This window comes from Orbicella franksi, chromosome 13 (genome assembly GCF_964199315.1).
Source record: "Orbicella franksi chromosome 13, jaOrbFran1.1, whole genome shotgun sequence".
Taxonomy (NCBI): Eukaryota; Metazoa; Cnidaria; class Anthozoa; order Scleractinia; family Merulinidae; genus Orbicella; species Orbicella franksi.
In genome coordinates, this window is record NC_138157.1 from 9,282,425 (window position 1) to 9,302,548 (window position 20,124).

At 41.3% G+C, this 20,124-nt stretch overlaps 2 protein-coding genes across 6 annotated transcripts in view; one reads left to right on the plus strand and one right to left on the minus strand.

Moving 5' to 3' along the window:
- The window catches only part of LOC145464986 (uncharacterized), a 58,957-nt gene that overhangs the window by 10,301 nt on the left and 28,532 nt on the right, over nucleotides 1–20,124 (plus strand). Inside the window, exon 7 of one of the 4 annotated variants that reach the window (XR_014041480.1) lies at nucleotides 170–794. The exons of 1 other annotated variant lie outside the window; for it this stretch is intronic. Coding sequence is in view for 2 of the 3 variants with exons in the window: in XM_081448800.1 (XP_081304926.1) it covers nucleotides 47–70 (24 nt within the window). In the remaining variant the exon portion in view is untranslated. Of the gene's footprint in view, nucleotides 1–46; nucleotides 795–20,124 lie in introns of those variants that run through there. 2 more of the 4 variants (XM_081448800.1, XM_081448802.1) reach the window with 2 other exon arrangements.
- The window catches only part of LOC145464989 (uncharacterized), a 100,183-nt gene continuing 82,518 nt past the window's right edge, over nucleotides 2,460–20,124 (minus strand). For both annotated transcript variants that reach the window (XM_081448808.1, XM_081448809.1), the window contains exon 5: nucleotides 2,460–11,143. In XM_081448808.1, the coding sequence (XP_081304934.1) occupies nucleotides 10,990–11,143 (154 nt within the window). In that variant the 3' untranslated portion in view covers nucleotides 2,460–10,989. The remainder of the gene's footprint in view (nucleotides 11,144–20,124) is intronic.

Sequence of the window (20,124 nt, forward strand, 5' to 3'; positions counted from 1 at the left end):
ATTAAAGTGCTGTCTTTGTAAATGCATTGGTGCTATTTATTGCAAGGGCCCCTATGGATACCACCCATGATGCTGAATTGGCCACCCTGGCTAAATAAAGGTTGACTGACCGACCGACCGACCGACTGTAAAGAATTGCAATTTAACAACTGCATTATTTTCTCCTCAGGAATTGTGAACAGAACAGTGGAACACCAGTTTTAAGACACATGACTAAACATAGTTTGATATATGATGGACGAGAGAGGGATTGATTTGTAAACTAGTATCTATCACAGCTACCTCCGTAATGTGTCATGTACATTTAGCACAGACTTTTAATTTGATACAAGAATTTGGTACAAGAATTCGTTTATTTATTTTTTTTCAGTACAAAATGAAGTGTTTGATACAAAGTAACATAGGAATTTGGCCTTTTAGCTTGGCCTTTGAATGAAAATGTTCAATGACTGATGGGCTGTTCTTTAATGACTTCATCCGGTTTGTTACAAATAGAGAATTTGGCTGGCAGAGGTATTATTTAAGTGGCTGAACCAAATATCAAGTTCTTGTAGATTTACAAATGAAAATTTGCTAAAGAATACTTCCATACTGTAGATTAGCTTCACCTGCATACATTTCCAGAAAACGGACAGTTTATAGCCACAAATCAAATCTTTCTATTTTTGTGACCTCAAATAAGAGAGATTCATATTTGTAAGTACATGCTAGAGCTTTTCTATCCATGACGCTGTTGTCGTTAATTGAGCAGTACTCCAAAACCAAATGAAAATTATTTTTCCCAGTTCATAAGGAACACCGTCCTTATATTTTGTATTCAAAATAAATTGAGTTATTAAAAGTGACGTTTCAGAAGCTAAAAAGTTATTTCTTTGGTCAACTTATGTTCTTATGAAGATAACACATTACTTGATGTCAGGTTGCGACTGACAATTTACATTGATGGAGAAAACGTGCTTCTTTGACTACAGGCATTAATTTTCATCTTCCATAGACCCTATAGCTTTAAATTAGCCTCACTAAACTCGTTAAATACTCTTGCGAATTATCAACTAAAAAACCGGTGTGTCAGGCCAATTTTAATACTTAGAAAAGAATGTGTAAGTGGCAGCCATTTAAGGAGGCATCTGAGCCTAAATACATTTCCATACTGATATATCGAGATTATCCTGCATAGTTGATTTGAGTGACTGTTATTTATGTGAAAATCACTTACCTGAGTAACAAACAATGAAATCCTAGACATACATGTTATAACTACCAACTCTCATTCCTGTAAAGGTCGAAAACTGTAATCCCACCCATACTCAAGCCTATATGGGGCCAATACGAAAAATGTGAACTATTATAGCCTGAACTGACACACCTTCAAGAAATATATATCAACTTGAAATAAATGCAAGAAAGGTGAAGTTCAGGAAAATGATGGTACACTTCTCTTCCCGCCCCCGAGAACGAAAGAGAGAGAGAGAGAGAGAGAGAGAAATTCCAGGGAGAGAGAAAATGAAAGTCCCTGGGAAATATGTTGTGAAACGTCTCTTGGAAATATCGGGAGTGTGACTAGAAATCTTCGGAAGTCTTCGGGTATGGCCGGGCATTCTTCAAAATTTCTCACACTCCAAGGAAAAATCTTACGCCCATATGTTAAAAACGCTTGTAGGTATGACATTCCAGTAGAATTGAATCATCAATTCGAAATTTTGTCGAAAACTGAATGATGTATAGCGTGATGTTCGAGCTTACAACTAATAAAAAACACTTGTGCACAGCTAACTGTTTTGAATCATAATGTATCCTGCCTATGTAAATTGTCAGATAACTTTGGTTAAAACTGTTATTATGTAAGAAGAATTAGGAGCAAAAGGTTTGAGGAATAAAATTATATTCAAATGTAATACAGGGATAGTATGAAAAATTATAAAAAATTCGGCTGTTCCGAGATCATGACGTACTGTTACGCCCCATGACATTTTACGTACTGAATACTATCACCCCTTAGTGTCATTAGGTTTCATTGTCGTAGCTTTAACGCTAGTGGAAAAGCACGGTCTCAACCGGTTGAAGTGGACAAGGAAAATGTGTTGGGTGTAGCAAAATTCTTACGTACAGTAATACTAGTTTTAACAAAGGACGCAAAAAGCGTTAAATTTCAGAGCCGAATTGGGTACGTGTACGACACCCTGTAGGTTATAAGAATCCACATACAACGTTATAATTACCGCGGACTGAAATATTTTGCTTGCTTACCAGTGACAGAGTAAAAACAGACCAAGCAATACTGTCTTAGAAATATTCCAACATGCTCCCATCTCGAAATCACATACATTGTCACATCACGCATTCTGCAAATAAAGATGGAATGCCCAATTCCCTCCATGAGATGCGCCTGCACGGAATCATGATAGTTGTATTCATCATCATGTTTCTTTTCATGAATACAATTACCATGATTCCCTGCAAGCGCGTTTCATAAAGGAATTGGCCATTAACCCTTAAACTGGCAAGTTTCCTCAAAAAATGCTGTTTTTTTAACCATTAACTCGGTTTTTTGGCTGCCACGACCCTGAATTGGCCTCAACTTTGCTGAAAAAGCGATTTCTTACCGAGGAGCACGATTTTCCTAAACATTAGGCACCAAAATGTACAATGTTTTACTTTGGAGCATGCACGTAAGCCAAAAATTAAACTTGTTTAGGTTTGTTTTGTTTTGTTTTTCTTTTTTGCTGGCTGATTCCATTTTTTTTCTTGCCCTTTTCCTTCCCTTTTTCTTTTCCCTTTTACTCTTCCTAGCTTTTGCCCTTCATATCCTTTCTGACAGCCGTAAAAAGTTCGGTGTTAATTTTCTTTGAAGTCTTGAAATGGGACCTTGATCGAGTTTAGGTTTAATGGGCCATTTCACCACCAATTTTACACCAAAAACTGATCACGTTTTTTTTTTTTCAGTTAGCTACGTTAGAATGCGGTTGATTTCCAAAAAGGACAGCTACACGGATAGATCTATCCTAGCTCTATTATCTGCTCATCAAGAATATCTATTGACATTGATGACGTCACAAGTGGTACAAAGTGCATGACCCCTCAATCATACGAAAACGTACGATTCCCAGTTATAGGGTTAAAGAAAGTCCCACGGCCCTAGTCCGACGAAGGTTCACGTCTCGCCGCCCATACTAGGCACCTTAAGATACCAGGACGGGACGAGCTAGGACGGCTACCGGGAGTAAATTAACTCAATCGGGCATGCGCACGAGAACTCTCGACTCATCTCTTTGCCGTCCTCATCTCGTCGAAGACGCCATTTCGCCTGACTAGCCGTCGTATCGAAAACGTGAGTATTTTGCTCTTGTTTTGCCTCGATAACTGTTCCAATCGACTTTATTTTTAGTTATATTGATAAGAATGTTTATAAGGTTCACAGTTTTCGTGATTGTTGTGTAGAACACTACGCTGAGATACGAAAATGTGAATAAAAATATTCCTTGTCTGTTTGTTTGTGTTTCTGCAGTCACTGTTCAGCCGCTATCACGAGTGTGCAAGCTCAATACAAACTGTATGCATTGCGAATACATCAGTGTAAGTACAGTCGATAAAATGTTGTAAGAATGAATGCCATGGAGCATCTATCGAGCAAATAAAATACACATTTTCAAACTGATGTTTAGTGTTTTATGCTACCCGGAACTTGAAGCAACGTTTGTTCGATTTTTGTGATGCTTGTTACAATTACAGATGGAAATTGAAACGTTTACCAAAAGTCAGGATTCTTCGGCGACAGAATTCCCAAACGCTTTAGTGGTAACTGAAAAGCCATTTGAAGCAGGTCGATCAGATTGTTCGTTTAATTTTTTCATTCGGAAATTATGGTTTCTCTATTAAAATATTGACAGATGTTTGCTTCGCTTATACAGAAAAAGAAATTCAGCATCGCTGTTCACTATCGTTTAAGCCTAATAGGATAAGATTTCTACCATCTCTTTTATAGTCTAATGGATGTCATTGCTTCTGTGAATAGCTTGTACGAGGTTCGAATTAATGACGTAGCCGTCCTTTGCGAAAATGCACATCTTACGCATTTTGTTTTTGGCGACACGACGGGACCCGCGAAAGTTTCCCGCGTCCACTGCCGTTGCCGTTCTGGCATTCCCGTCCTCGTATCTTAAGGTTCCTACTTACTCGGGGTCTCGACAGACTAGAGAGCAAGTAGCTGACAACGGAAACTAGTTGACAGGTGCTGGTGCGTGATAAGGCCAAAGTTATCGATAAGTATATTATGTGAAAGCTTGGTAACTAACGTGCGCTGCAGAAGACAATCTGGAGCCCAGAGTCCGCTGGCTGCTGGGTCGCCGGGACAATCTCCTGGACATACGTGGCCAGGAAGTACGTTATTAATCGACATTGTCATAGGTATCGCTGTCGTGGTTGCGTAAATCTTAATATTTCCCTTAAACATGTTTGTAACTGCACTGTTTACATACTTTTTTGTCTCCAAATACCTGCCATGCATGGTTCTGAGTCTTACAGCCAACGGACCAGACTTGAAAACACTATTCACTTGACTCTGAAGATGACTTCCGCTCAGGTTGTCGAGACATCAGTCCCCAACAATGACCAGTTACGAAAGTGAAGAATGATCATCGCAGTATATTTTCCAATTTAAGCAATTGGAAAGAAGAAACCTGAAAAAAAATCAGGGCTTCAACGGGATTCGAACCCGTGACCTCCGCGATACCGGTGCGATGCTCTACCAACTGAGCTATGAAGCCACACATTGGGAGCGAGGCCACTTAATTGAGTTCATATCTTCCCGTGAGGAGTGAAATGATGTGAAGTTTATATGAAATAATTCATATATGAACTGCGGTTGTAGATGAAAGTGAAGAATGATCATCGCAGTATATTTTCCAATTTAAGCAATTGGAAAGAAGAAGCCTGAAAAAAAAAAATCAGGGCTTCAACGGGATTCGAACGGGTTTTTTTTTTCAGGCTTCTTCTTTCCAATTGCTTAAATTGCAAAATATACTGCGATGATCATTCTTCATTTTCATCTACAACCGCAGTTCATATATGAATTATTTCATATAAACTTCACATCGAAGATATGAACTCAATTAAGTGGCCTCGCTCCCAATGTGTGGCTTCATAGCTCAGTTGGTAGAGCATCGCACCGGTATCGCGGAGGTCACGGGTTCGAATCCCGTTGAAGCCCTGATTTTTTTTTTCAGGCTTCTTCTTTCCAATTGCTTAAATTGGAAAATATACTGCGATGATCATTCTTCACTTTCATCTACAACCGCAGTTCATATATGAATTATTTCATATAAACTTCACATAATGACCAGTTACGCCGCATCCGCGTCAAATCTCTGTACTCCGTTTAAGTTTAGGTCGTGCCGGACAAAGGCAACTGACCCCGACAACAGAACGTTTTCAGCAAGACTGGCCGATATCGCGAGCGAATCCCAGCGAAAGGAAAGCAAACTAACCGTATCAATCGATCGTTCAGACAAACACCCCCAAGACTAAACTAGAAGGAGCTCCAGCAGCAACAGGAGCAGCAAGTACCATTCCGGCACTTCTTCATGCACTGGAACGAGAAACCATAACACACAACCCTTCACCAAAGAAGATGACCAAATAGACAAGGAGAAAGCATGGGACGATTTGCTCGAAGAAATTTATAAACGTTAGTTAAATATCACGATTCCACTCGACAAGAAAGATGCCCCCATTATTTATGGAGGAAAGAAAATCGCTCACCTTGACAAGAGTCCACAAAACCCAGAATTAGACGTCTATGAGAAGTTAAAGAGGCGTAATGAAAATTTCAAGCCCAAACAGACAAACATGGCAAACAACGAACGCGTATGCCACCCAGCTGAGGAAAAAAGCCAACGATTGCGAGTTCAAACCGTGGCTAACGCCGATGAAAGAATCCTGGAACATTGTTACACAAACAACACAAAATCTATACTTGCCCACAACTTGAGCTCGGAAAGCCGAACATGGAAAGCGACAAATGTAATGTCTGCGACGCTCAAAGCTTGAGTATGAAGAGCGCGCAGTGGAGGAGCGCAAGCTTGACTTGTTTCGCTAGCAAGAAACCGCATCAAGTGACACCATCGTGGCGCGAAATTTTCTGGCTGCCGTGTTTCACACTTGTTTTCTTTAAACCACCGCGAAAAGACTTCCGTATTATCAAATAAAACTCGATAACTTCTAATAGAAAGTATTTCACTGTTTAAGAAGCAGAATCGGAGATGGGTGTTTTTTTTTCAAATTCCTGAGAAGACACTTGAACTAACATCGACTCGCTGGCGAACCAAAAAGTCAGTGTCGGCGCTGTCGGCAGTGTTCAACACAAGCCGTGCGTTATTTCAAAGCAAACTACACGCATTGTACTAACAAACTACGAGTTAAAATGTGAAAAATTATATTCATTAATCGTGTGCATTACAGATATCAAAACAGAACAAAGTGTGTTCATTGAAAATGCAAAACGAACTCATCAAGCGGTTTACAAACGCATTCTTTCACATCTCCGACATGACAAAGTCGCAGCTCGGCATGAAGTAAATTTAGGCTTCCGAAAACTAAGGGATATTTCCCCTCAGTCCTTCTTTCAGTCTGCTCGTTCTTTTCCGAAAATATCGATCAAGGTCAAATGAAAGCAAAGTGAAAGTTGACCAGGTTATTATTTATTTGTGCTAGCAAGTTTGCTTGTCTTGTTTGATTGAGGTGTAATTTAAAATTCATGGTTCTGATTGGCTAAACGACACCGGAGGAAACTTTCTCCCGTAAATGTGGCGCGTTGCAAGTAATAAAAGTCGCTCGCGCCGGCGTTATTCAACGAGAAGCGAACGAACAACATCGCGGACTAATACAGAAACCTAATAAGAAGTAAGCGATATGAAATGTCTTAAAGACGACAAGAAGCTAGACAGACGGAATGCCCTGTTGATTCTATCAACTCACAAGTAGGCATCCATGGAGATTAGACTACGAGTAGTCCCTCCTTCGCTCAGTCCGTCGAGCGAGACACAAAAGAAAACCGCAAGAAAAAAATGGCCGCGCGAGATCCTGGGGGCGAGAAGCACGCGATTTTTTTTTGCGTCTCCCTCGACGGACTAAGCGAAAGAGGGACTGCTCATAGTCTCATGGAGAGGGAGAGCACTGTCCTGCCTACGGAAAGTTATGCACGGAATGCAACAAGTTCAACTACCTCAGCTCTTTATGCACATCCAAGGGTCCATAGAGAAGCAACAAAAATAGATATCACAAGCGCAAACAAAAACAATCAGAGATCTAGACCAAAGCGTTACAAGAAAACCAAAGAGGAAGTTGCTGACAGCTCAACCAGTTCTGCTGGACTTTTCTTCCGAACTGCGCGACACCAGAAACAAATGAGGAAACTTAAATTACAGCAGATAGCAAAGGTAAGTCACCGTTTAGTAAAAGACGCGTATGTAAAGCTGGAGCCACATAGTGGAGCCGAAGTTAATGTTATCTTGTAAAGTGATCTGAGTGTAAAGCCTGTTCTGGAGACAAGATGAACAAAATTAAATACACTGCAGAGTAAGCTGCCTGTGAAAGGAGAGTTTTCAGCCAGAGTAAGGAGCCAGACCTGTAGCGCACTCGCAAGATTAGCTGTAGACAGGGGGAGAGTCGACTCGTCACCACTAATCGCAGACACCTTTCAAGAGCTTGGTACATTGCAGATCAGAGAGGATGGCTCATCTGATGAAATCCTCGATCTAAGTATCCAGGAGGCACCGAAAATCAAAGCGTAAACTAGAACCGACCAATGACTGCTGACAAACTTCACACGAGTCTTTCAACCAATACCATCACGACAATGACCAGACTCAGAATTCGAGATATTCATCACAAACCGCACCCTTAAGAGAGATGACCCAGGATGCAAGATTCAAGTAGGATAAAGAAGAGAATGAAAAATTTCAGAAGCTCAAAGCAAACACAACAGGTCACAGTACTACTTACTTACTTCACCCAATTTGACCAATTGTTGCGAGAGTGAAAGCCAACCTCAGCTTTATTATTCCAAGCAGTGGCCTTCAACCAGTCCATTTCATTAGCAACTGAGACAAGGTATGGTCAAACGGAGGTGGTACATTGGGCAAAGAACAGGTTCAGCATCTACTTCGCTGGAGCACCAAAGTTCAAAATCATTGCATCCCACAACCCATTAGCCATTACTTCCACTGTTTAACAAAGCAACCTTACGACTCCCATCAAGAATTTAAAAATGCGTCATGGAATGCAAGACGTTGACTTTCAGCTAGCTTATGATCCCGAAAAGACGAAGCAGATCCTCGTGATTTTATATCACGACACGGTCACCTATGACCACAGAAAAGCAAAGCAGATGTAGAGAAAGTCAACAAGTATTGTTTTGACCGCTCAACAGGCTGTTGTTGTAGAACGCATCAAGACAGAACCCCGCAAAGATTCCCAGCTTCAGACACTGTCCATCAGGATTTGCAATGGTGATTGGTAACAGCACAAGAAAGATCCCGATCTTGCGCCTCTCTATGGCGTAGAGCATGAGTTATATGACCTTATATTCCAAATATATCACATCATCATTTCCACAAGTCTACAGAGGAAAGGTATTTAAGCTGCACATCACCTTGGACCAACCAAACGCGACTAACCAACCGAATGCTACGAGAGAAATATTGGTTCTCAACCAAGAATGGTCTGAAAGAACCGAACACAAAGCAACACCAACAGGACCCCGAAGGCCACTGATATAGATCAAAGGAACCTTGGAGTGTTGTATCTGCCGATTTGGCATTATCAGGATTGCCATTACAACTTGACTATAATCGACAAAAAAACAAGATACCCTGGAGTTGCAAAGATCCACTCAACAGCATCTCAACCACCCAGAGGGAGGGGAAGCCTTAGACGATATTCGCCACACATGGGACGCGAACACAGCTGGGGACAAGCAGAAGACCACCATTTAATTCTAGATTTACTAAAACGGAGGGATTTCATCATCATCGGGAGGCTGAGAGCTTCATGAAGATGGTTTACAAAACGGAGCAGATTGAGCACCTTCAAGTAAGAGATAGTAGCTTGGCAGTTCAGGAAATGCTGACAGGATACCGTTCAACACCACACCCAGCTGCCACTGGTGTGACGCCGTATGAAGACCTCATGAACCGACAAAAAACAACCAAGTTAGATCATCAAACAAAAGAGTTGCAACGTGTAGACACACCTCTCAGACAACGGGAAAATATTCAATTCTGTCAGTTGAAAAGACGAACCAACTTAAACTCGCATTTAATACAAGAAATACATTACTTGCGGAAAATTTCGGATGATTTTAATTTCGGACAAAAGTAGTGTCCGAAAATAAACCCGTCCGACATTTTTAAGCGTCCGAAATATTTACGGTACAGTATAAAATTTTAAAGTAGCTCCAGAGCTCTTAGTTTCGTTTTCGTTGAGTTGAGAGTTAAGACATTGCTTGAGATAAGCAGCGGCTTGATAGAATTTGTGTTATATTCTCCTCGGTATATCTCTAAAAGCAGTTATACACACAACTTAAGCAGCTGGAATTCAAACCCATGACCTCTGAGATACCGGTGCAGTGCTCTACCAACTGAGCTATAGAGCCAACTGGAACCTCCCCGTTTTTCACAGATGCTGTGTTAGTCTAGTCCGTGTTTTGTGGGCGTAAATTTACTTTAGCTATGTTTTCATCACAGTGTCCGAAATTTATGTTCGAAATTTGTCCGAAATGAGATAAAAGGTGTCCGAAATTTTAAAGTTCGAAACTTTTGACAGTAAAGTAACCTCTCTGCCTTGGCAAATTTGCAACAAATGAAATGTCTGCTTCGAAGTGGCGTCTAAAAATTTGTAAAACAAATCTAAAAGGCGTGCTCATAAAACAATAATAAAGGTACCTGTGACAGACAAAACAAAACTCTGAAACAGTTCATTCATCTCACGCATACAGTGAACGAGCGTAAACGAGCCAAGAGCCATTTCTCTGAATCTTATTAAAGTACAAGATAGTAGGAAGTACAAAAAAGAGGTATAAATACATGACTTCATTGCAGATCACCTTCAAAGAAACAAAGCTCTATTAGGTGACTTCTCACTAAAGGACATCAAGACGCGACTCATTGAACGAGCTTTATCTTGCAAGAAAATTAATGTTTGTTGACGTTTCGCGCGTGTTACTTCATCATATGGGGTAACAAACGACAGCTGTCCCAACTGTTGGTCGTCTACAACTTCATTCCAAACATCAGCAAAAAAGTACAGTGGAATAGCGATTTCTAAAGCCCTCTAGCATTCATATACAGTCACATGCTATACTGTTGAAGAAATCTTTTGAAGTATACAAATGATGGAAACCTTAATGTATATATATGTATGACCACTGAGACATGCGAGAGGGCACTATTAAAGATATAAATCACTTTCACTGCACGTAGGCAATATATGTGATATGAATTTAACGTTTTGAACGCTCAAACTTTCTCCTGTAAGATAGATTCTTGGTGAACGCTTGCGCTTTCACTTTCCAACAATGGTTGAGTCCTCTAACACGTTTCTTTTCTCGAAAAAAATAAAAAATAAATGGACAAAATAAATAAAATAAAACCCTTCATGACATTCATTGAGCCGGTTAAGACAAAACAGCGAAACCAAAACTTATTCGCCCTTTCACCCAAGGAATACGAAAACCCAAGAGGTGCGAAAGTAAAGCAATCTGCAATACTTTCTAAACATTCCACCGAATAATAAACATTTACAGCAGCAAGAATGCACCATATTATATTCTTACTTTTAACAAATAACAATAAAATACTACATGAACGGTGAGGGATCAAAATAAAAGCTAAGCCAAGTGTTGAAAAGCGTCGAATTGAAACGAACTAACTTAACTTAAGTCCACCATAGTGAATCAACTGAATTGTTTAAATTCAGATCTCAGCATAACCATGTCTAATTACCCACCGCGTTAAAGTATTGCATATAAAATAGATTTATTCTCACCTTGTGTCGTAATGGACCTGTGCAACGCAACATCCCAAAGCATTCGAAACAAATCCAGAATTTCTGTACAAGACACTCTCTAGTTTGATGAACCATTTCCATTCTATGAACAATAAATAGCAAAAGTGTTCTATACAACGTAGTTCACTTTTAAAGAAGTGATGGTCTGGGCCGAATGAATTGAACGGCGCATGCGCCTACGGGATTGTTTGTGGTAAAGGGCAAACTGTGGCGAAAAAAAAAAGGCTGACAGGCCGGGAACGGTTTAAGTTTGTGATTTTAGTCAAAGAAGATGCCATTTTTGATGCTCTGAACTCTGCAAAGTTGCAGCCAAGTATTCCAATATTGACTAGCAGTTTGCTACAGAAATTTGCAAATTCAATTCAAAGTTTTTCCAGGAAGCTTCCAAACTTCTTTCATTTTGACAAGTTTTCCTACTTGTGTTGAAAAGACCAACAATTGCCAAAACAATTGCCCCACGGTTGACCGTCCAAAATTAAAATTGCAGGTGGCAACTTGCGTAGTAAATTTAATTTTGGAGCACATTTTGGCGATTTCAACCTATTGCTTATTTCCCACAGTCTTTTCATGAACAATGGACCAAGGGGCAATGATTTTTTCCCTCTTTGACAAACAAGTTGCGTTATTTCAGTTTGGCATCTAGCTCAGTCGAACAGAGTCGAATTTGCAATATCTCAAGACATTGCCAGTCAATATTGTAACATTGTGCCGCAACATTGCAAAGTTGCGTTCGACAAAAACGAGCTGGTTTGAGAATAGATAAGAGATAATTTTTAGGCTTCAGCCCTAAATAAATGCAATTCTTGTTGTTTATTCTTATGCTGTTTATACGTGATGAACATCAGGGTTCCTCTCAGAGTTCCCTCCAAAAAAAATTATTCCTTTCCCCAAATAATCCCATAAGCGCTCGCGCCGATATTAGGCTGATTTAGCAAGAGAACGGGAACGTCACTTGAAGACGGCGCGCGCAGTACAAATACCCAAATATGGTCAAATTAGAACGGAATCCAGGTTATTCCGCGCGACCTGCAGTCGTCATCTGACGTTCCCGTCCTGCTGCTAAGTCAGCCTATTCTCTTTCGGTCCAGGCCATAACTTTTTTTATTATATCGCCAGCTCCGTGCGCGGACAAGATGAATCAAATCCTGCGCTGTGATTGGCTACCCGAGCGGGGAAGACGGAGCTATCTTGCCTGCTCGGGACAACCCGCCGTGTCCCGCAAGAAAAATTTACCCGAAAGCTATATAATAAATCCTTTATTGACCAAGCTTGTTCGGTTAAGATGGCTGGATATTAGCCTCGTTCTTTTTTTCTGCGAGTTTATAGAGCTCGACTCCGTCTCGGTCCATAAACACGTAAAAAAAGAACTTGGCCAATATCCAGTCATCTTGACCTCACACTTGGTCAATAACCCATATTTCTAAGTGGACTATGTATTGTATAAATGGCACGGTCTAGTGTAACGATGGCGCGAGACGCACACACGCGCGAGCGACGTAGCCACGAGACTAGCCGACGCGCCCAGTCGAGTCGCGTCGTTCGTAAACTCGCTCGCGCGCCACAGCGAAAAGCCAGATAGCAGCGCTTGAGTGCGAAACTCAAACACTAGAGCATGCTCGAGCGCTAGGAAGAGTGAGTCACTGGTGACTAGCTGTAATTGCAAATAACAATAATAATGATAATACAAAAGACATTACGTGCGTGTGTGAAGTGAAGTTTGCAACGGTTTTTCAGCGAAGTGTTCATGTTCAAATGTTCAAAGTTTACGAGGTCAGAAACATTTCCATTGCATGTCGGCAAAGAAAACCACGATTCACATAAGTTTTTACCGCATATAAACATGTGTTTGGTCCTGAAATGGGTTAGGGACAACGACGGGGTGGAATTAGGGATGACTTCTAAACCTTAAAAATCCTCTGACCACATCGCGCCTCAACCAAGCAGCTGCCACAAGCATGCCCGTAGCAGGTCTGCTTTGACAGATTCTGGAGGTTTGAGGGCGGGTTGCTCGCGCACTAAAACAAGCTTTCCTCGGGTAGATGGGGCTCCTAGCCTGGGGGGGGGGGGGGGGGGGGCAGCCCATCTAAGAGAAGGAAAACCCAGGAAGATGTCCACCGCTTAGCCAATGGCTGGCAACCATCTAAGGGAAGGAAAAACCCAAAGAGAAACCCTACTGGCCCCCTACGTTGGGTGTTGGGCAGAGGGCTAATAACCCCCTCCCATAAAAAAAAATTTTATTACAGTAACCGAAACCGGAGCAAGTAGCAGTGATGTTTTTGCGCCCGATGACGTTGTGACTGAGAATACAAACTCCCACGTGGATCCCAGAGAATGACACCTAAACCGCCGCTCTCTCCAAAATCGAGTGTGAAGATTAGGCAATGAAACCGAGTTATGTATACGAAGCCGGAAAATGTCCACTGGTAGTTGCTGAAATGCGAAGTTATAACAGATCAGCATGTTGGGCATCTGCGAGATGAAGAGGACTGCTTGTGGAAGAATGATAACTGTTACAGAGGAGATGGTGCTATACTCGGGAAAGGAGAATGTTCCATTCGCGCTGGCGCAATGTCTCTATCGTACAATGCTACGTCCCAACAAACCGAGCAGTGCTGGAGGCGAAAGAGGAGTTCTACGAACAGCTAAAGGCGGTGATGGACAACTCACAAGGTACCCAAGCGAGACGTAATCATCGTCACGGTTGATATGAACGCGAAGGTTGGGAGAGAAAACAGAGAAAGAAAGTGTAATGGGTAAGCATGGCGCTGATGCAACAATTAGTGAGAACGGAGAGCTTTAAAAGATTTTTGCGACGTAAATGAGATGGTTATCGGCCACAAAATGACAAGGATATCTCCGGACAGGAGAACGAATAACCACATCAACCATGTCATAATCAGCAGAAGGTGGAGGGGCTCACTTCAGGATGTAAGAGTAAAGCGCCGAGCTGACGCAGGCTCAGACCATTACCTACTAATGGCAAAAGTCAAAATCAGGATGGCAAAGTGGTTAAGGCAAAGTCAAGGGTGCGGTATAAGAGCAACAAGTTTAAAGAAAAGGATACAAGAAATTCTGTCCAGCTTAAACTGAGCAATAAGTCCCAGTCTTTATTCATAGAGTAAGAGGGACAGGAGAAAGTTAAGGGTGGCGACCAAATAGGTAAAGAAGGATTGGAAGAGCAATGGAGAGTGATAAAGAACGCATATTTAAAATCTGTGAGGACGTACTGGGCAAGGCAAGAAGGGAGCGATGGAAATGCCAGCTTTCAGAAGAGACGGCAAAGAAAATAGAAGACAGACGAGCAGTGAAGAAAAAATTGTACGAAGAGAGGATTGGAACCAAAGCAAAGATGCAAGCGCAAAATACCAGGAGGACTGCAGGGAAGTGAAACGGGTCTGCAGAACAGACAAGAGAGATTATGCAAATAATCTAGCAGCCGAAGCAAAAACAGCAGCTAGGCTAGAGGACTAGAAAACACTTTGCAGCATCTCAAAGAAGTTGAGTGGAAGATTACAGAACAAGGACAGACCAGTCAGAAAGCTGTTAAAGACTGTTGATAAAGAGCTGAAGAGGTGGAAAGAGCACTTTAAGGAAGTGTTTGACTGCCCAGACCCGGAAGACCTCCCGATCTCCAACCAGGGTCAGACTTGCCCACTTACATGGGCAGCATCACAAAAGAAGAGACCCGAGGGGCTGTGAAGAAACGTGCTGAAGAGTGGATTACATAATACCTGGATTACATAATATCCCGCAAGAGGCTCTAAAAGAGAGAGGGGAGTGATCCAGCGGATATCATGCATACGTTTTTGAACACGACCGAAAAAGGAGAACTACATAATGACTGAAAGGCGGAGCTTCTAATCAAAATGCCAAAGAAAGGAGATTTAGGCCTATGAAAGAATTAGCGCGAGGCATAATGCTGCTCAGTATCGTAGGCAAGATCCCAAGCAGAGTAATTTTAGACTGAAAGGTGTTTTGGATTCAATGCTTGGGAAGAGCAAGCTGGGTTTCTAACGGGTCGAAGTTGCACAGACCAAATTGCCACATGTACGCATCATTGTTGAACAGTCGTCGGTATACAGCTGTTTTGTAGACTTTGCAAAACCCTTGGACAGTGTCAGCAGAGATCTTTTATGGGAGTTACTCCGTTACTATGGAGTACCAGAGAAGATAACAAAGCTCATCAGGAAACCTTATGAAGGCCTTAAAGGGCAGATTGTACACCGTCATGGGTAGTCGACTGAGTCCTTTGAGATGCAGGCTGGGGTAAGACGAGACGGTCTTCTTTCCCCCTTTTGTTTCTTGGTGTTCTCAACTGGGTAACAAGGCAGGTCTTTGGTCCAACAGCAAGAGGAATCCAATGGCATTTGATAAGAGATTAGAAGAACTGGAATATGCGGACTCTCTAGCTTTGTTGGCAAACACGTGTTTGGAATGCTGAAACCAGTATGGAAAACCTCTTCTATGTCAAGCAAGACAAAACTGAGGATCTTTTCGTTTAACGTCAAGTCACTCCTACCCTAAGGGCAGAGACTTGGAGGATCACCAACGATCTACTAAACAAGCTCCGAGTATTTGTGAACAAGTGCCGGAGGAGTAATTCCTGACATAAGATGTCCGGAGAAGATAAGAAATGAGGATCTTAGGCAACTGACAGGTCAGGAGTCATTGGAGTTTGAGTTGAAACGAAATGCTTGGCAATGGATTGGACATACGCTCACAAGGCCTGAAGGCAGCATAGCTAGGGCAGCTCTTGAGTGGAATCCACAAGTTAAACAAAGGAGGGGGAGGCACATGTAGTCATGGAAGCGCACAGGTATGGCTGAATGTAAAGAAAAGTATGTGACTTGGGCTGTTGCCAAGAAAGCAACCCAAAACAGGATAGGATGGTGATGGAAAGAGATGTTCTCGGACTTATCCGCAAGGAACTAAGAAACAAGTGTAAAGAGGAAGAAGAAACTTGCGTTCATGTAGCTACAGTTACACCACAAACCAAGACGTGTCATGAACCGGTCAACACGACAAATTAGGACTTTTTTTTTGGGGGGGGGGGAAGGGGGGCTTGACGAATAAAGTAGCTTGATGTAGAGTAAGTCAACTTAATTTTGATTTTATTCCCTTGAACTCAGTAGCAGTATATCGTTATTTAAGCCGTAACCTGAAATTTGATAAACATATGAAGGTATAAAGTTAACTATAAGAGAAAACCGTTGCTGCGCGGGAGTGTAGCTGAACACGTGATGAAGTACGTACTCGAATTGCACAGAACTCGCGAAACCGGTAAACTTCTAGCTAAACTAGGACATATCCGACGGCCCAAATGACTAAGAATAGTGTTTAGTTATACAAGTAGATCGTAAAGTAAACTCTACAGTTATACAATAGCTACCGCGGAATCACTCATCACGTCATATGTAATCTGACTAGAAAGAAAAGGAATTAACACTTACAATACATATCAGTCCTTCGCTTGCCTCGTAGGGAAAACTACTGTGCATCTTAACTTGACCATGAAACTAGCTTGCGCTCGTAGCAAAACCGCGGAACTACTGACAATCTAAATGACTACGTGTTTACTTGGATAGAATCTACAAGAAAGACTTGTTGTTGCTTTAAATAAAACGGAAAAACGAATTATTAATTAGACTACAATAAATCACTGAACGTTCATTAAAAGCCAATTTCCAGCCGTGTAACTAAAATAGAAAAGTAACATAAGAAAGGGTATTGAATGTTATCGAAAGGAAGCCGAGTTTTCAACGTTCTTTCTGAGACGGCATTTTCGGTAATTTTGAACTTCATTTCCCGTTCAAAGGTTTTTTCCGGAGGACAGACAAATATTGCTCTTTAGTTACCTTTAGAAACGATGATTTTGTTTTTCACACTACACTCACCGCAATGTTGTCTAGGTCGGGACAATGATTTCCGGAAATTTGCGTTTTTCGGAAGACACAAAGAAAGGAGCGTCTAAACAGAAAGCTTTCAATTCGACAAGTACACGTATAGAAACGGCTAAATCAGAGTTATATACAAAACGCCTGCCCCTAACCCGAGACGTAACCACGCAGCGAGTAGCGCAGGGCAATTGAAACGTACCCTGGGTAGGTGGGTTAAGTCTGCATTCTAGCCAAGTGGCCCATCAGGCCGTACCCTGCAAGCAGTTGGTTTTTCATACGCCGGACGAGACAGAAACCACTGCGATAAACCGTTCGTGCCTTTGAGTTAACCGCCGCCATGGACGAATAAATTAACTTTGAACTGGTAAAACGAGTTTAAAAGCTGGTTTAGGTTCGCACGCATGCGCTCACCAACATAACTGCTGCGTTAAAGCGAACCCACCGGGTAGCAAGTTCACTGCGAACGGTTACGGTCGTTACGATCTGGTTTACGATGTTGAAAGACGTTTCTTAATTCTTCGAGACTGTGCTGTACGCCGCTGGATGCTTTGAGTGCGCTTCCGTTTTTACTTTTGATGACGTCCAATTGCTTGAAACAGCTTTTACAAACCCGCCTTCGATCGTATTCTCCCAGTTAAAATCGTGATGTTGTATTTAACGAGCTCAGTAATCCCGCACGAAAGAGGGCAAGAAAGCCTTAAATAATTTTAAAACTAGACAATACTTCGTCTGGATCGTTCTTCTGTCAGCGCTTTTGGCGAGAAATTTGCATTCCTTTGACCGGCGTTTTACAAACACCTCTAGCGAACAAATGGACCTGACTTCAAATGTATCACGTGGGGTCTGACAAACTCGCGCATGCTCGATGGAAAAGCAGACTGTTGCTCGCACTGTTTTCTCTCTAGTTCGCAGGGTAAGCCTGCAGTTTCTGCAGCATGAAGTGACAAGGAGTATCTGTTATACCTTCGAGATAAGATGTTAGTCCATTGCAGGGTTGCTCCAGCATTAAATTCGTTGCTACCCATTTATACCGTCAACTGTGTAGAGAGAGGCACTGTGAGCCAGTGCCTGTAAATATGGAGAATCCGACAACAAGACCGAAAATTCGAATTTCTTTTACTGCGTCAAAAAGACATTTTAGGAACTATTTTCAGAAATATGCTTTAAAAGTTCCAGTGAGATCACAGTTTGGTGAAATCTACGAAAGATCGAAAAAAAGAAAAGGAAACTTGCCTTGATTTCATATTCACACAGTTTGTAATTTACGCTTTGCTGATTTCCCTAAACTAAATATCATCTTGAACTAAATACGTTTTGTCTACTTTTTGACCGTTTGAAAAATACAACTATCACGATTTAATTCACAAGTCAAATTTCAACTGATTTGAGAGGGCCATAACTCTTCTAGTGTAGGAATATTTCGAGAAATAAGAGAGTCTAAAAAAGGGCTAAGCTATGGATATACCATATCTAAATGGTTAGTTTGGCCGGTGAACATAAAGCGCGCTAGGCAAAAAACTACGACGGGCATTTTGACTAATTGCGCCATTTTTAGACGACCGCAGTCATCGATATAAACATAATTCGGAAGGCTCGATTTCCGCCGCTTTCTCGAGTCCGGCCCCGCAAAGCGGCTGGTAATCGAGCCTACCTTCCGCTACGAGCGGCGAAGGCGTTTGACCGAAACGAAAACCCGCGCATGAAAAGACGTTGACACCTAAGTAACCAAAACAAGACGACTCCGTAAAAGAATTTGCTTGCATAGACAAACCTACGTCATAAATAACAGCACCGGATATATCTAAAGAAATCTACAAAATTAAAAAGTACTGTGTATCCCAGACTGCAATCAAGGGACCAAACAACGGTTATCCCTTAATTCCTCTGGGAGTGACGTGAAACGGAAAAAGAAATCCCGCACATGTCGGAAAGGGCCGAAGTTGTCTTTCATGGCAATTTTATTTTCCAGTTAGAATGAACTTGTCATATCCAGGGCCACCTTACCCCTTGTATAAGGTTACCGTATATTTTTAAAGGTGTCTTGAATCAAAGCGATGTAGCGCATCCGGTTTAAACTGTAGATACCTAAACTCATACATCAAATCAAAGCTTATAGAGCTGGCTATCAAACTATACCAAGAATTTTAAAATAAAATGAATTGTTGAACTTTTCACGGCCTCTTCTAAATGCGAGATTCCGAATCACCTTTGAAAGCTACAAGTCAAGGGGAATTTTGTTTTTCGCCAATTTAATTTGTTCCTCGTTTTCCGGACCCAAAGCGCTAAGAAAACGTTTTGCCATATTCATTTTCAGTGAAAAGTTACAGAACATTGCCAAATAGGATTAAAAAATATGGAGTGATCGTACAAAAATCGCTCTCGGAAACAAAAAGTTGTTGCTTATATGTCAAACTAGCTACTGACCAAATTTGAGGACGAACGAACAAATTCGCTTTGACTAGCAGCTTTAAAAACGTGATTCGGAGGCTCACATTAAGAGGTCATCAAAAATTCAGGAATTCATTTTATTCCAAAATTCTTAGTGCAGTTTGATAGCCAGCTTCAATATGTAATATAGGGTTTTGATATCTATAGTTTAAACCAGACGCGCTACATCGCTTCTACGCGAGACACCTCAGTCTGATCCAGTCTTAAGCTATATGGTAACATTAAATACATAACCAATCTGCACCCTTAAGAAAGCATGTTTCAAGATCCACTTTGGACCTTAATATTCCAAATTAAATATTTAACAGAAAAAATACTTGCCCTGATCAAAGGCTGCCAAAAAATGTCACTGTATCAAAACAAGTTTCTATTTAACATTATAGCTGCGCATGCTTGTTACTAAGTTTGTCCAGTTTTGAAAGTTTTAAAAAAGTACTTCTTTGATAAATGATTGGTGACCAGCAACAATGGTGCTTCCTAATTTTAAGTTAAATTGTCATGAGTGCCATCAATTAATTTACGTTTGGGAAATAATTATTTAGCTAAATAATAACTGAAATAAACAACAACTAATAAAATTTGGAAACTGGGCATATTGAACAGACCTAGTATTGCCAAATTTTCGTCATATCACAAGACCAGTTATTGTCACTGCTACAAAGAGCAGCAGTATGTTAGCACACAAACCCCGGAACTCTCCAACGCTTTTCATTTTCAC